The following is a 16,953-nucleotide window of genomic DNA, read 5'->3' as shown; positions in this document are numbered from 1 at the left end:
TAACATCCGTACACGTTAAAGCTGTGAAATATCGAGGCCCGAGGAGTTTGCGTACGCTTTGCGGTTTTTCGATTTTTTTAGAGCCGCTGTAACACGTCTCATTAAATGTTACTATAATTGGATAAAAAATAAAAAAGCTCCTGATCATTTCCAGGTCGTGACTCTGCTTCATGTTCTTACCAGAGCGTCACCCTGGATTGTGTTTTCTTTGAAGATAGCTTACCGTCGTGTTTTTTTCCCCCGTCTTACTCTGTGCGCTGTGTTTCTCTTTAAATATGAAACGTCACCTGGGTTAACGTTTCGACCTGGGCGTAATTACACCTGCGTGTTTAAAAATAGCTCGGTGTGGAGCGGACCGCGTGAAAGGTTAACGAGCTCGTGTGTCGCTGGCTCTGTCGATTTAACGCTTAAAGGACGGACCGTTCCTAAAGATCACGCCATCATTCCCAGAATTCCTTTCACTTGTTTGTTTTTGTTTTTTTTTAGACCGTTGACGTCTCGTCTTCTTACTGTAGGTTTAATTCCTCGGGTTATGACACCACACCGTACTGTCGCTCAGCTCAGTTTTATAACTGCGGAGGAAAATAAAAACAAAAACATGGAAAGGTCTGACTTCAGTTTTTTTTTTTTTAATATGTATATAAACAAAAATGAGTTAATGTAATTTATTCCACAGTGATGTTGAGTTCTGGATTCTGATTGGTCAGAAGGTGCTTGTTCTAATAGGTTACTGTTTCTATGGTAACCGCTCATTCGCAGGAAGACGCTTCATATGAACGGATTAAGAACGTGGACTCGTTGATATGGTGAGGTTTTGTGTGAGGAGAAATGTTTATGTAATGTTTATGGAAGGAGTCTCCAGTGTCGGTGCTTTGTGACGTCGGATATAAAGCCGTAACTTTACGTTTTGCTTCTCGGTAACAACAAGCTGAAGCTGATAGTATGAGGTCTTGTTCTTATTCTCTCTCTTTCCTCTGTCTCTTCTCTTCTCTCTCTCTCCTCTCTCTTTCTCTTTTCTCTTCTCTCTCTCTCTCTCTCTCTTTCTCTCTCTTTCTCTTTCTCTTCTCTCTTTCTCTTTTCTCTTCTCTCTCTCTCTCTTTTCTCTCTCTCTTCTCTCTCTTTCTCTCTTTTCTCTCTCTTCTCTCTTTCTCTTCTCTTTCTCTTTTTTCTTGTCTCTCTCTTCTCTCTTTCTTCTCTCTCTCTCTTCTTTCTCTCTTCTCTCTTTCTTCTCTCTCTCTCTTTCTCTTTTATCTTGTCTCTCTCTTCTCTCTCTCTTCTCTCTTTCTCTCTTCTCTCTCTCTCCTCTTCTCTCTTTCTCTTCTCTTTCTCTTTTCTCTTGTCTCTCTCTTCTCTCTTTCTTCTCTCTCTCCTCTTCTCTCTTTCTCTTTTATCTTGTCTCTCTCTTCTCTCTCTCTCTTCTCTCTTTCTCTCTTCTCTCTCTCTCCTCTTCTCTCTTTCTCTTCTCTTTCTCTTTTCTCTTGTCTCTTTCTCTTTTATCTTGTCTCTCTCTTCTCTCTCTCTTCTCTCTTTCTCTCTTCTCTCTCTCTCCTCTTCTCTCTTTCTCTTCTCTTTCTCTTTTCTCTTGTCTCTCTCTTCTCTCTTTCTTCTCTCTCTCCTCTTCTCTCTTTCTCTTTTATCTTGTCTCTCTCTCTCTTCTCTCTTTTTCTCTTCTCTCTCTCTCCTCTTCTCTTTCTCTCTTCTCTCTTTCTCTTTTCTCTTGTCTCTCTCTCTTCTCTCTCTTCTCTTCCCCCCCTCTCTCTCTTCTCTCTCTTCTCTCTTTCTCTTTTCTCTCTCTCTCTCTTCTCTCTCTCTCTCTGGCGCTCTTTTTTCTCTCTTTCTCTCTCCTCAAGTGATTGTCATGGTACCGATAAACCACAGAGCGTAAACTGTCCTGAAGACGTCTGAAAACTTGTTTACGGCGCTGACACTGGAGACTCCTTCCCTAAATGTAAAGCGAACACATTTCTCTGTACAGAAAACTTCACAGGTTTTGAATCTGTATGTGGAGCGTCGTTACTGCCGCTGTGTTGCAGTTAAGTATAATCGGCACTTGTGTGTTTCCCGCTGGAGAAGCGTGAACCAGAACGGTTCCCTGAGCGCCGGCGGGAGCGGCCCGGGTTCCTGCGGGGGCGTGTTTCCCCCCGCGTGACGAATCCTCCGCTCGGCCTTTGTAAACGAGATGCTGTGTGCAGGATTCGATAGACCGGTTGATCTTGAAAGGTGCGAGTCGTACCGTTCTTGGCGCACACGCTATGGTCGTTGGTTGCCATGGAAACTACCGGACTTTTCGGTGCCGCGGAGCCGACGCGTTGATTACGAGGGAAGGTTCTGCAGAAAGGGCCATTTTCTTTTATTTGTCACTTTAAAGCCGGCTGCACTCGGACAGCAGAGATAATCGGGCAGTATCTCTCAGACCTAAAATCCATACAGATTCTACTAGCGTGTGACCGCGAAGATCACGCGCCGGCCGGCCGGCCGCCTACACCCGCAACCATGGGGCGAGTAGAGACTCCGAATGGAGCGCGCTGCACCTTTAATCACTTTATTTTAATAAGAGAATACAGTGTCGGTCATCCCCACTGCAGTTCTCTCTCTCTCTCTCTCTCTCTCTCTCTCTCTCTATATATATATATATATATATATGCCTCTCTCTTTTCCTCTTTGCTCTTGGTCTCTGTCTGCCTGTCTCTCTCTCTCTCTCTCTCTCTCTCTCTCTCTCTTCTCTCTCTCTCGCTCTCTCTCTCTCTGTCTGCCTGTCTCTCTTCTCTCTCTCTCTCTCGCTCTCTCTCTCTCTGTCTGCCTGTCTCTCTTCTCTCTCTCTCTCTCTCTGTCTGCCTGTCTCTCTTCTCTCTCTCTCTCTCGCTCTCTCTCTCTCTCTGCCTGCCTGTCTCTCTCTCTCTCTCTCTCTCTGTCTGCCTGTCTCTCTTCTCTCTCTCTCTCTCTCTCTCTCTCTCTCTCTCTCTCTCTCTCTGTCTGCCTGTCTCTCTTCTCTCTCTCTTCTCTCTCTCTCTCTCTCTCTCTCTCTCTCTCTCTCTCTCTCTCTCTCTGTGTGTCTGACTGTCTCTCTCTCTTTTCTCTCAGTCTCTGCCTGTCTGTCTGTCTGTCTCTCTCTTTTCTATCTGTCTGTCTCTCTGTTTTCTCTGTCTCTCGCCTCTCTTGCTTTTCTCTCTGTCTGTCTCTCTCTCTCTCTCTCTCTCTCTCTCTCTCTCTCTCTCTCTCTCTCTCTCTCTCTCTCTCTCTCTCTTATGTTTTATGCGATTAGTACAGATGAATCGTGAGCGATCCGATCGAGGAAAGCCCGGTTTGATTCCGGGTCGTCTTTGATCTTTTTTTTCGCGAGTTTCCCGTCTCTCTGTAGCATTTGGGAAGAAGATCGTCTTCCTGCAGCGGATAAGAACCGTCAGATACGTACAGAATACTCCGTGCAGTTTCACTACGGTTCGTTCTTTAATCGGTCAGGGGTCAGAAATACATTTCCGTTCATTTTCATCAGACACAAACGACGTTCAGAAAGTACGAAAGAACAAACTACAGTCGCGTGGAAAAAGCCGCATCTTTTAAGACAAAAATAAACACGACATTTAAGAAGTTTTGGATCCACAGATGTTCTTTTTCTTTATCACAAGTAACAAAAACGGTCAAACGCTAACGTGATGATGATGATGATCGTAACGTCATAATAATAATCGTAATAGGATATTAATAACGGGGCTGAATCGAAATCATACACCGACGTTTGTTTATCTGTTGTTTCTTTTTCCTGCGCTCGTGAACAGCTCGAGGATCTTCAGGGGTCGTGTTCGATGTTTTTCTTCTTTTCTTTCTTTCGATGTGTTACAAAATAGAGTAAACACTTTTTTTTTGCACCCGGAAACCTGCGTTCAACTTGCCTTCGAGTCTTAAATTCCCAGTACTGTTTTTTTTCCTCCCCTAATTTAGACTGTAGGACTGTTTGTGCTCTCCTCCGAGCGTGTCGAGCTCTCCTGTGATGTCACACGAGCCGCGTGTCCTCCGGCCGTGGCGTTGCATCGTCGACTCCTGGCTCGGGATGCCTGTAGTACCGCTCAAGTCCAAACGTTACACAGATGCACCACGACGAAGTTTCTCGTGCTGTCCCGAAAACCTCAAAACGACACGACGGACACAGAAAACCGGGTTTACGTCGGTCGGTCGGTCGGTCGGTCGGTACTACAGCTTTTACACCGATCCGATACTGACGGGGATCACTAAAACATCCTGACACGAAAATCATCTGCACAAATGAACGCCGATCTCAGTCCTGCGTCTGTTTAGTATTTTTGGTCCATGTACTGCGGCTGGATCTTTATTTTACTCGGACACAACAGTTTACTGAACGCCCTCCTGAAGCTGGTGTGGCAGAGCGGATAAAGCACGGGGTTGATGGACGAGTTAATCCACAGAAGCCAGAAAGAGATCTCGTAGAGGTAGTGCTGCACGCACTGGCCGTGACAGGCGGCCCGGATGATCATCAGGAGTGTGTACGGAGCCCAGCACAGGCCGAACACGCACACGATCACGGCCAGAGACTTGGCCACCTTTTTGTCCCTGGAGAGGCGAAAGCGGCTGGCGAGACTCGCCGAAACGTCCGTCCGGTTCCTCTGTGACCCGCACGAATGTCCGGCGCAGTTAAAACCCGTCTCGTTCACCGCGTCCCCAACCTGCAGAGGCGGAAGATCCGGAATCGTGCTCATCCTCCTCTTGGTCGTCCGTCCGGCGTTTTCAGAATCGGTTCCTGACACTGTAGCGTTGGACAAGCGACAACACCGTGACCTGGAATTGGAGTTCTCGACGACGCTGCTCTCTTCGGCGGGCCTGACGAAAAAAACGCGCTGGACGTCGGTCGCGCAGAACGGCTTGGCTTCTCCGGTTCTCCCGTTCCTGAGGGGCGCGCAGGTGGAGCGCTCTTCTCGGAGCACGCAGCGGTTTCGGATGTTGATGTAGATGCTGAGGTTGAAGTAGGTGACGCTTATGAAAGGCGTGAAGAACTCGACAGTGGAGGCGGTCATCAGGAAGTACCAGTTGAAGTAGAACTCGGCGTAGCACTCGCCGTGAGGAACCACGCTCTTCCCGGCGATGTGCTCCCAGCTGATAATGGCCGGCCCGTAGAGCAGGAAAGCGGCCAACCAGACGCACAGCATCTTCAACACGGCCTCGCGGGTCACGCCCTTTTGGCAGCGGTAGCTCACCTGGAACAAAAAAATAACGACTCGTTTTAAACCATTACCACCACACAGGCTTCAAATCTTTGATCAAACCTTAAAGGGTCCCTGTGGTGGAACCTTTCCCAGTAGAACCCTTAACGATCCAAAGAGTCCTTAAGAGTGAAGGATTTTACGCTCTTAAAAAAATAACGTCGTTGTTATTGTGATATAAAATAAGGCCACTGAAGACCCCCCCCCACCCCCCCCCACACCCTTAAAACCATGGTTCTCTAAGAGGTGTCCAGGAACCTCCAGGGGTTCTCGATGTAATTTTATACAAATAAACGCTGTTTATATGATTTAGTGTTTTCAAATCTACATCTGGATGAAAGGAAATGAATCAGTTCTAATAGCTTGAATGAATTAAAATGACGGTACATGTTTGCTCATATCCACGGTCGTTTATAACGGTGTAGCATCGCGGCACTTTGCGGCTTTTCATCTAGAATCGGGAACGAACTCGGACTTACGGCTCTGGTGACGGAGAGGAACCTGTCGAAGCTGATGAGCACGATGTTGAAGACTGACGCCGTACACAGCATGTAGTCCACCACCAGCCACAGCTTACACAGACCTCTGCCCAGCCTCCACTCCCCCGTCAGCACGTAGGGAATATACACCGGGATACAGAACCCACCTACAGGTACCAGCACGGGGGGGGGGGCACAAACATATGCACATCATTCAAGGAATTATATTTAGACTATTATAACATACTGTGTGTGTGTGTGTGTATATATATATATATATATATATATATATATATATATATATATATATATATATATATATATATATATATATATATATATATATATATATACTCTTTTGAAATGGTTTGTTTAGCTAGCTTCCTTAAAAGGTTCTACTTGGAACCATCCACATAGAGCTTTTAAGGGTTCTCCAGGTGGACGCATGGTAGACCCGTTAAAGTTCTTTATACCCGGAACCCTTTCTGAAAGGAGAACCGTCCTTTCGTAGGGTTCTACATGAAACCTTCCAGTGTCTCCCTCGAGAGAACAAGCCGTTTAGGGTTCTTGAAGTTCTGGCTTCCCAAATTGAATCTACTCAGAACCTCAAACCACATAAAAGCTTCAGGGGGGTGAAATACGACCAGAAATAAAGTACTTTTCCTGGTCAATGCTGTGGTACCATCAAACTGTGTGTTAGGTTCCTCCACCTGGGAAGATGCCTGAGGTGTTCCCTTTTAAAGTAAAACTCTAAAGGTGCTCATTATGACGCGCCTAAAATGATCTTTATTATTATTAAACCTAAGAGAAGCACGCGAAGGGCCAAAAGGTGTACGCGTGATAACGGTACCACTGCACTGACCAGGAACAGTACCCTTTAAGGTTCTGATAGTGTCAGGGTGTAGCATGTTACACTAGAGGATTTTAAGGTATAGTATCAGCAGTGCTATAAATGATCACATCATTCACTCTGAGTGTTATCAGTGTGTTTATGACTCCGACATTCATCGAAGACTCCTAACAAACGATTTTTATTTATTCATCTTGTTCCATAAAGAGTAAATGCACAGCATTACAACAGACCGTCCATTTATTTGTCTTGGGGTTACATGTAGAACCTCTTTAGAAAGCTGGACCCGGGACTCATTCTTTTTTAATGTTAATCTATAGGCTATACTTTATTATTATTATTATTATTATTATTATTATTATTATTATTATTATTATTATTATTAAAATGCGGCAATAATTTTGCTGGCACTTTAACAAATCTAAATATCTGATCTAAATCTTTACAATATTAAATATATTCCTGCATGTACTAAATGAAAGAATCGAGGTGTGATCGGACTGAATTAAGGATTGGGATTAACTCTTACAGAAACATTAGATTTTCGGATATTTTAGATCGTTTTGCACGATTTAAACGAGCTGCCGGTGGTTTGTTTCTCACGCGTTTTAACGCGTTAAAATCCCAAGCATGAATCCAACCCGCAGGTGTGTATTAGTTAGTTGTGTTATGGATTCATTTCTCCAGTGTGTGTGTGTGTGTGTGTGAGAGAGAGAGAGAGATTGATTTCCGGTCACTCACCGACCAGAAAGTCCGCGATGGCCAGATTGAGGAAGAAAAAGTTGCCTTGGGTGCGCAAACTTTTCTCCACCACGAACGCCAGGATGACGAGCGCGTTCCCGAGCACGGTGGCGAACACCAGGAGAGTCATGAGCGCGGTCACGAGCACCGCGGCGCTCTGCGAGAACTGGCCGTAGGACTGCGCGCGCCGCCGGTGCTCCAGCGCGTCCGCGGTGCCGTTGACTCTGTCGGGCGCGGACCAGTTGGAGAGCAGCAGCGCGAGCGGCGCGTCCGCAGACGGCTTCCAGACGGAGGACACGGGCGTCGGGAGCCCGAAACTGTGACCCACGGCGAACAGCGAGGACTGCATACTGCTGAGGAAGAGGAAGAGGCAGAGGTAGAGGTAGAGGTAGAGATAGAGGCATGGGCAATGCACCGGCACGCGCGTGTGATGTGCACCGGACAGGGTGAAACTAAAGCAGGGGCGCAGCGCCCGGTGCTTTATACCCGGCACGCAGAGCGCCGCTCATTGGCTGCATCTCCTTCAGCTCAGGGATGGGCTCAGAGTCATTAACCCTCACTGAGGTCCACTCGCGTGCAGCACGCGATATCCGCAACACACTAGTGTTTCAAATCACATCCTTATGCACGGTCCTAAACAGCTTCCCGTCAATAAATGAGTAATAAACGCCAATCAGCTATAACATTACAACCACGGACAGGTGATGTGCATAACGTTTATCTCCTTACAGTGACGTGCGTGCGTGCGTGCGTGCGTGCGTGTGTGTAGGGGGGGTGTATGTAATATATTTATTAGGCAGCAAGTGAACAGTCAGTTCTCGAAGTTGACGCGTTGGAAGCAGGAAAAATGGGTAAGCGTGAGGATCTGAGCGACTCTGACAATTTGTGACGGCGACACGACTGGGTCAGAGCGTCTCCGAAACAGCAGGTCTGCAGGGGTGATCCCCGTATGCAGGGGTTCGAACCTACCAAAAGTGGTCCAAGGAAGGACGACCGGTGAACCAGCGACACGGTCACGGGCTCCCAAGCCTCAGTGAGATGAGGCTAGCCCGTCTGGTCCGATCTCACAAGAGCTATGTAGCACGAATTGCTGAAAAAGTTAACGCTGGGTCTGATAGAAAGGATTCAGAACACACAGAGCATCACAGCTTGCTGCAGACCGGTCCGAGCGCCCGTGCTGACCCCCTGTACACCACCGAAACACCGACAGTGCTACACTTACGCAAGCAGCAGAACTGGACCATGGAGCAATTGTCTGTTGAATCAGGTTTTCTTTTACATCATGTGGACAGCTAGTGTGTGTGTGTGTGTGTGTGTGTGTGTGTGTGTGTGTGTGTGTGTGTGTGTGCGCGACTCTTACCTGGAGAAGAGATGCACTATGGGAAGACGGCGAGCTGGTGGAGGCAGTGTGATGCTCTGGGTAATGTTCTGCTGGGAAACCTCGTGTCCTGACATCCATGTGGATGTTCCTTTGACTCGTCCCACCTACCTCAACATTATCGCAGACCAAGTACACGCCTTCATGCTAACAGTATTCCCTAACATCAGTGGCCTCTGATGTTTGCCATCACTGCGACTGTATATGTGGCTGAACCGTGAGTTTACTCTCCTCCTAGCTTCGGATATTAGGCGAGTGTCACGGTCGCTCTCGCATTCATTTCTGTAATAATCGAATCATTTATCCGTCACCGTCTCTGTGTCCCGCGCTCGCACGATGTATTTCTGGTTTCTAAACACGCTCTGTGAAAGTTTGTGAAGCATAATCCAGACCTCATTGTCTTCTTGTTCTTATTTCTTATTCATGTTTTTGTATTTTATGTGGGGGGGGGAAGCTCCGTAGTTCTGTCAGAGACCCTCCGGGTGCGAGTGTATGGTGTGCTTCATTGCACTCATTCAATGTCGGTGTTCATCTGTATTCAAATCATCTCGTCTTTCAAACACGGTGCAGCGCAGAGGACGCTGGTGCTGATGTTCTAGAACAATTCCTGAAAAAATCTCAAGCGACTGACACCGATTAGATCCATTATGAAATGAAATTACGGCATCACTCCGGGAGCCTTTTCCGGCCTGCTTATAATTGGACGTTTGTGTGGCGTTAATTAATTCACCGTTATGCAAATCCTCTCTCTCAGTACCATGCTGCTAACGGCTGAAGCTTTTTCACACCGTACCTGCTTTGTTTCATGTTTTAGATAGCTCGGACCCGATCCACGTGCCGCGCGTTCTGTGTGATCCGAGACGAGGTTCTCGTTAAGACCGGACGCGGACGTGTTCTCTCCTAGAGCGGGTCTACGAGCGAGTCGGAGAACTGAAGCGAAAACCGGAGAAGGACGAGCGAATCGGGTTGAAATTGTGTGTCATGTCTCATAAAGATCATCACGGGGAAGGACTGTCGGGTCTAACGAGGCGCGTCGTGTCGAACAGACGGGCGAGTCGTCTTCGCCGCTCCTCCAGAACGCTTATCGAGTCGCGTTTGTACACACGTGGCGTTTTAATCCTTTAATCCGTAAGATCAGAAGTCGGTTCTGTGATGAGTCAGTTGAACAGACTACGCAGTCTTATCCGGGATTTACGATACTCGGTAGATTTCTGAGCAGTTCATCATTTTGGCTCGGAGTGAATTGAGTACGTGAAAATGGAAAGAAGCGGCGGATTTTAGATCGAGGAACGTTCGCGGTGCGGTCGCTACGCATATCTGACCTGACGTCTGCCCCTACTACAAAAACTTCTGGCCCGTCTGACAGGTTTACATTTTTTCCCACCATGCCACTTTACAAACTATTCTAGTGCTTAGCGATCATAATTATTTTTTTTTTTTTTTAATTAAAGCTGCAAGCAGCATTTTTGGGGGCCAAGCACCCAGACTCACGGGCGGAGTTTGACCTCATAGGGTGCGTTGAACTCACCTCGACGCAGGGAATCCAGGGACGCGTGGCTTTAAAATTTCGATTAAATATAAAATCAGTGAGGTTTTCTTCACCCTTTTGGTGGATTTGCGTTACCTTGTTAGCATTAGACGCTATACATTTTGGCTCATAGACTTTCTAATTGGAACTTTAAAAAAAAACAGGCCACACCCACAAACGACAACAGTAGTGGAGACAGACTACAAACTCGTCACTTGCTGTTGTAAACCTTAAGTTAAAGGTCATATATGGATATGTAGGTGTGTCAGGAAGTCCATGTATGGAGATGAAAGTACTGAACATTTCTAGTTCTAGGAATTCCCGGGTCAGGTTTTGTGTACGTTCTGAGAATGTTTATAAAGGACATTTCTGCAACGTTTTCAGTCGTAGGAACCGTAACAGTCATTTCTTTGTGTGACTGGGTGCGGAAAATATTTATTTCAGCACATGTTGCAGTCTAACCTTCGTAGAACCTGTTCTAGGTTCTAATAACGTTCTCGATTGCAGACCCTAGTGCACGTCAAGAAGAAAAACTGAAAGAACAGTGCAGATGGAGAAAGCTCCGGGTTTCCTCCGTACAGCCAGGATGCGTCGTAGTAAATATTTTCGGTATTATTTCAGACGGAGAATTTCTTTGAAACCTGGAGGAAGATAAATGACTCTGGTGTAAAAGTGTGTCTCGCGCTGCGTGCTGGTACTCTGGGGGAAGGACTGTCATTTAACCTCATTTAAATCAAACCAACAGCTTCTGGGCAGAATTCAGAGAGAGCAGCTGGGAGCAGCAGCACATCAGACTGGTGTTTAAAATAGCAAATAAAGGCAATTTCTCACCACACACTTATTGTCCGGTCCATAAGTATTTGGACGGTGACAGACTTCTCATATTCTTGCCTCTGTACACCACCACAGTGGATTTGAAATGAAGCGATCGAGATGTGGTTGAAGTTTAGACTTTCAGTTTAATCCCAGGGGTACGTTTTGGACCATTATCCATCTGGACTGTGATGCGCCCTCCTGTCAATTTTGCGGCATTCGACCGAATCTGAGCAGAACGTATAGCGCTATGCACTTCAGAACTCATCCTGCCACTTCTATCAGCTGGTCACAGCATCAGTAAACACGGCGTTTGTATCTTCTCTTACGTCGTACGAAATCCAAAAGTAGCGGTTCTGATTGTACAGATTTCTCACCAGAGCATGACTGAGTTTCCCGAAAGCATCGCAGCACAAATACCATGTTAAACGGCCGAGCTAGCATCCAGTTTTTCCCAAGTTTTGGGAAATCGGCATCAGGAAATTGGCATAGCCCGCGATAACACCGTTACTTTACATGTTCGTGAACCACCAGTAGGGAAAGCTGAGCCGGTGTACTGTAACGTTTATAAGCAACGAAACACTGTGGGCATGCTGTTATAGGAAAATTATCAGTGGAGGTGCTGTTACCAAGCTGAAGATCATTATTTCCTATGACCCCGCATCCTAACGTCTTTTATTCCTCTTATACCACAGCAGCTTGCTAACAATTAGAGTTTTTTATTATTATTATTAATTAAAGAATGATGTCATACTTTTTGTCCATTTATTGTTACATTTATTGTTGTAGAACATTCGTGAAACAGGTTCGTTCCTGTTCTCACTCACATTATAGCAGCTATAAACAGTCATTCCCTCACCAGCTTCTTTTATTTTCTCCCTCTTGATATTAATAATAATAATAATAATAATAATAATAAAATGCAGCTTTTCATGTTAGCAAGAAACTGCAAATTTCTAAAAATTTTCCCCCAGCGAAAAACGTGACACTGGAGACTCCTTCCATCAATATCAAATAAACGTCTCCTCACAGAAAACCTCTACGATATTGATATTTAAAAATAACCGAGTGATAGAGTTAGATTATACAGAGCGTCTGCTGCACACGCCCCTGCGAATGAGCTGTCGCTATAGAAACAACGACGTACCGGTACGTTTAATATAAACCTGTCAGAGCTGCGGTTCTAGAAAATGAACCGACACCTTCTGACCAATCGGAATCCAGAACCCAACAGCGCTGTGGTTTAAGAATAAATCAAACTCGTATGAGACGCCTCGCATGCTGCTGGATTTCTGGCCCTTCGGTTCGTTTGGTTTGGCGAGTTACCAACTGATTCATCCTCGATGTTAAGCCCGGATCAGGAACGTGTCGGTTGTTTTAGAGCGTTTTTGTGACTCGAGCCAAAAATCAGGCCAGAATATGAGCACACGCGAGCGGACGAGAGCGCGGACCAAGAAACAGGTGGCTTCCATTTACTCGCCTGTAAGAGGCTGGGTAAAACCACACACTGTAATTCACACACTAAATGAAATTGTTGGTAATTATAGAGCGGTGTTTTATACACACGGAGAAGTGTGTGTGTGTGTGTGTGTGTGTGGGCAATCTGGATTATATAACATCACAAAAAAATATTATAATCAAAGTAGGACACATTTGAATGTCCATGATTGCGGACGCTTTTCTTTTCTTTAAAGGGATTACCTGATTACATTTCCTGACAGCACATCATCTCACCGTCCGCGAACCGCATACTAGCCATGAGAAAATGTTCAAGCGAGACCGTTTTCCCTTAATCATCCTCCACTTCAATGATCTATCTATATCCGTCGCTCCGACGAGTGTTTGTCTATCAGAAAGAATACCGAGTAAAATCGTTTTAGGACGTGAAGAACCCTTAACGAACCAAATAGCACCTTGTGTGTCCTCTGGAACAAAGAGAACCGTGAGTCGTGGACGGCTTCTTTCTGATTTGCGTCACCCTTAAAGAGATTTAGGTAGGAGGGATGAGTCGAGGGGAAACTGACACAAGGATAAAAAAAGATCAGGCTGATTTTACACCGTTCAGCTGTCGCCCTTTTCCGTACATGCTCTACATGAGACTACAGTAGTCTAAAGACTCGTCACGGCTCCCGCGTGGTACGATGGGAAAACGTTCGACCTGTCATTGGGAGATCCGTGAATTCGAGAGCAAAATCGGCTGGGCTTTTCTGGGTGGGAGGGGCATACTCTCTGTCAATCACAGCAACACTAGCCGAACACCGGCACCTGTGCGCTCGGGTATGCAGAAGAGGATGGAGAGCACTTTCTTTCGAGCGCGTTACGCTTCCCTGTGATTCAGAAGTTCGAAAAAGATGTGTCGGGATGGCTTCGGGTGTCGTGGAGGCATCACGTGTTGGGCTTCACCTTCCACGGTCGGTGGCTGTGGTGTGATGGGGGAGATCCGGCTTGTGGGTGGGAATCGGTACGTAACCGAAACGTGAAGAAAATGGGGTGAAATAAAAGAACGTCTTCACGCTAGTTCGTTAGGTCGGAGGGATGTTGGTGCGGGAAGGAAAGAACCCACACATTGATGGCGAAGAGGTCCTGAGTTTGTGACGCAGCTGTACGGCTACAGATCAGAAGGTTGTGAGGTCAAATCCCAGCATCACCACGCCGCCACTGTCGAGTCCTTGAGCAAAACGCTCCGGATTAAAGCATCAGCTGAAAAGAAAATAATGTAAAAATAAATAAATAAATAAATATAAATGGAAGTTCGTTCCACCAGCTGATCGAGTCGATCACTGAGAAGAATCTCGATGCAGAGCTTCATTGTACCTTCATCATCATCTTCTTAGATAGTGAGTCCCGTCGAGGCTCAGACCATGGTGTGATAGGTGCCTTCAGCTACCTGGAGGTCTTTATGAGTGTCTTTAATTTGATGCACACGGCGACAGGAAGCTAGAGGAGAGAACGTAGCAGTGGGGTGTTGTGGGAAACGTCGGGGAGATTCTGGAACAGTAGAAAGGGTCAGATGTCGCGTCGGGGCAGATCTGCCAGGAGCGAGTCCGGTCTTGACGTGACGAGGAACTGAGCGAGCACCCGAGCGTCCTCCGTGGATGAGAACTACCCAAATCCTCCCGATGTTACAGAGGAGAAAACCTGTGGGATTAGTCACGCAACGTGCCAGCATTACTCATCGGATACAGAAGCGATTTTTCAGCAAAGTCTGTTTCAGGAAAAGCTTTCAGACAGAATATTAACGCCGTCTGACAACGGACAACACGGTTCCCGATGACGAATGACCGTGCTCACGGTGGATAAAACATCCTCGTTCTTCGTGCTTCCACGAGGACCAAATAACAATCAGGCTCGAGATAAGCAAATGAAACGTGTGGTTCCGCGTCCCGAACGCGCACGCCCGCGCACGCCCGCGCACGTAACGGAGAATATCACGGAAACCGAGAAGCTTAACTGAGTCTGTCGGATGTAGGATTATGAAATTAATTGCAGTGCAAATCTCTCCAGTCTTCTGACTAGTGCGGAGATGTTCCCTCAAGTCCCTGACGCAGAAAAGTGTTTTGTGTGTGTGTGTGTGTTTTTTTTTTTTTTTTCTTCTTCTATGCTGTTTGACGATACTGAATGTGTGAAAGGTGGGAAAGTGTACCGGCAAGAATAACAGAAGCCTGCTCGCTCCTCAGTCTCGTTCATACTCATGAACAAGCATGTTCTAGACATGAAAGCGAGAGTGCTCGAGCGTCAACGACTCTTCAGAACGAGGCACATGAAACAGCCGGTGTCCTCGCACGGCCGTGAGATGACGTGACGGACGAGACGAGAGAGATAAAAAGAAGTTGTTGTGGGAAGGGAAAACCGAAAGGTGCTTTTAGAGAGATCCTGAGAAATCAATAATAAGAGAACTTTTTTAAAAAAAAATAAAAACTTTCAAAGTGTCACGAACTACGACGGATCATTTAGCTGTAGTAGATTTAAACACTGGAACTCCTTTACGGTTATATTAATACATGCATTTAAGGCGCTGATTAAGCAGCACTTGATGCATTTGAGCGACTTCTCGAATTAACGTGATCTTCAGTGACATCACGTTTATTTTATATTCAGTCTTTTAGTTTAAACGTCTTTCGTTGACATGTTCGTCGATGATTTTTTTTTTTTTCTTTTTCCCTTTGGATAATGGTTTCCCTATAACGTTACCCGAAATGGCGTGCCGATTGTGTTGACTTAAGGCCGTAACTCGTAATATCCGACCTCAGACCAGGAAAAACCGAAGAAAACTCGGAAATCCTACTCCGGAACTCCTCGACCTCCTCAAAGTGACGTCTAATCTACATGGCTGCCAACAACATCAACGGAAAACAAAGTAGGACTTCCATCCATCCGTCCACGGGGTCACGGGGAACCTGGAGCCTGTACCAGGGAGCATGCGGCACAACCCCTGGACGGGGGTCCAATCCATCGCAGGGCACACTCACATACACGTGCGTGTCTTTGGACTGGGGGAGGAAACCCTCAGGGCACGGGGAGAACGTTCAACTCTACACACACACACACACACACACCGCGGGAATCCCTCAACCCTGGAGCTGTGACGCAAACGCACTACCCGCTAAGCTACCTTGCGCCCTCAAAGTATGGCTTATTAGCTTTGAATACGAGTGTTTTGTTTGGTTTTAGATTAGATCTGTAACACAGACTCTACAGTGCAGCGATCTGAGGAGGAAAATATCCATCACTCATCACGGATAGCTGCTTAGATTGTTGCGAAGAAAAGATGAACGTGGCGGCGTCCGTGTTTTTTCCCACTTTGTAGCTGAAACGAATTCCGAGTTTCGACTTCCCACTACCGAGGAAGTTGAATTAGGCCCTTAAGTCATCTCTACCTAATGACACCGATGCAGCGGCGCTTTAGTCCTTTAATCTGTCCATCTCTCTCGTCTCTACACTCTGCTCATCCAGATCGACTTCCTTCCAGATCACGCTAACACCACCATATGGTGGAGTCCAGCATTCGCTCCAGCGTCTCCGCTACTTCTACACTGAAATGTTGCTGGAAGATCCCTTTTTTTTTTTTTTTTTTTTTTAATTAAACGCCATTGTAACGACGTACAATAACAATAACAATGCCGCCCTCTGAGCATCGTTCGAGTGACGCACAATTACTAACTTCTCACGCAAAGAAAGAAAATACAGCGCCGATAGAACAGATTAGCACCAGCACTGTTAAACACATCACACATATTTCACTAGAAACATATGTATTGTGCCTCAGGGTGGAGTTTCATGTCGTATTCATGGTCCAAATTATTTCAGTCTAATCACTGAATCCCACCCCCCCAGTCAAAGTGTCCTAGATTAGAGCTTCAGTGAGCAGAACATCACACACTCTCCCAGTCAGTGTTTAGTCACATTGCTGTCATTGTAAGTATGCTTGATGGCTTGAATGGACATGGTGAGGTTTGGCCATCTGCACACGCCCACACACCATGTGCTCCTCACACCAACAGGATCAGGTTGGAGGGGGACGGACATTTTGTTTTCACATCCCACGATCTCAAAAATGCATTCTCACGGGGAAAACACACAACGCCTCACACTGGATCACTAAATGATCCGAATACGTTACCGTTCACGGTACGTGTGCTGGTTTTAATCTGATCTAAAAGCAAAAGGATGTCAAGCAAAACTGTTTCATTCAGCCAGCTAATGCACAGACCAAAAAAAAAAAAACCGCCCCAAAACCTAAAAATGACCCGCTCACTCGGTCGTGACCTCGTCTGTGACAATTAGCAAAAGCCGTAGGCCCCCTTCGCTGCCTCGTGGCTTGCGGAGAGGACTCGTCGTGAACGTTTGTATTAATTCAGAGTGGTTACCATGACGACATGGCACAGATGGGCAACAGCCAAAGTGGAAATGACACCCAAGACCGAACATGAAATGAAACGAAAAAGGGGGGG

At 46.4% G+C, this 16,953-nt stretch overlaps 2 protein-coding genes across 3 annotated transcripts in view; both read right to left on the bottom strand.

The window, feature by feature from the left end:
• cdca9 (cell division cycle associated 9) overlaps window positions 1–16,953 on the bottom strand; it is a 155,537-nt gene that overhangs the window by 117,342 nt on the left and 21,242 nt on the right. The window lies entirely within an intron of this gene.
• hrh3 (histamine receptor H3) lies at window positions 3,424–8,031 on the bottom strand. Its single transcript, XM_017459198.3, has 3 exons — window positions 7,284–8,031; window positions 5,693–5,859; window positions 3,424–5,207 (listed from the first exon to the last, which is right to left on the bottom strand). Exons 1-3 carry the CDS (start codon window positions 7,630–7,632, stop codon window positions 4,290–4,292), a joined length of 1,434 nt encoding a protein of 477 aa, XP_017314687.1. The 5' UTR covers window positions 7,633–8,031; the 3' UTR covers window positions 3,424–4,289.

The sequence above is a fragment of the Ictalurus punctatus genome, chromosome 27 (genome assembly GCF_001660625.3).
Source record: "Ictalurus punctatus breed USDA103 chromosome 27, Coco_2.0, whole genome shotgun sequence".
NCBI lineage: Eukaryota > Metazoa > Chordata > Actinopteri > Siluriformes > Ictaluridae > Ictalurus > Ictalurus punctatus.
Note: the sequence above shows the minus strand (reverse complement) of the source record. Positions and strands in the feature narration are given on the sequence as shown.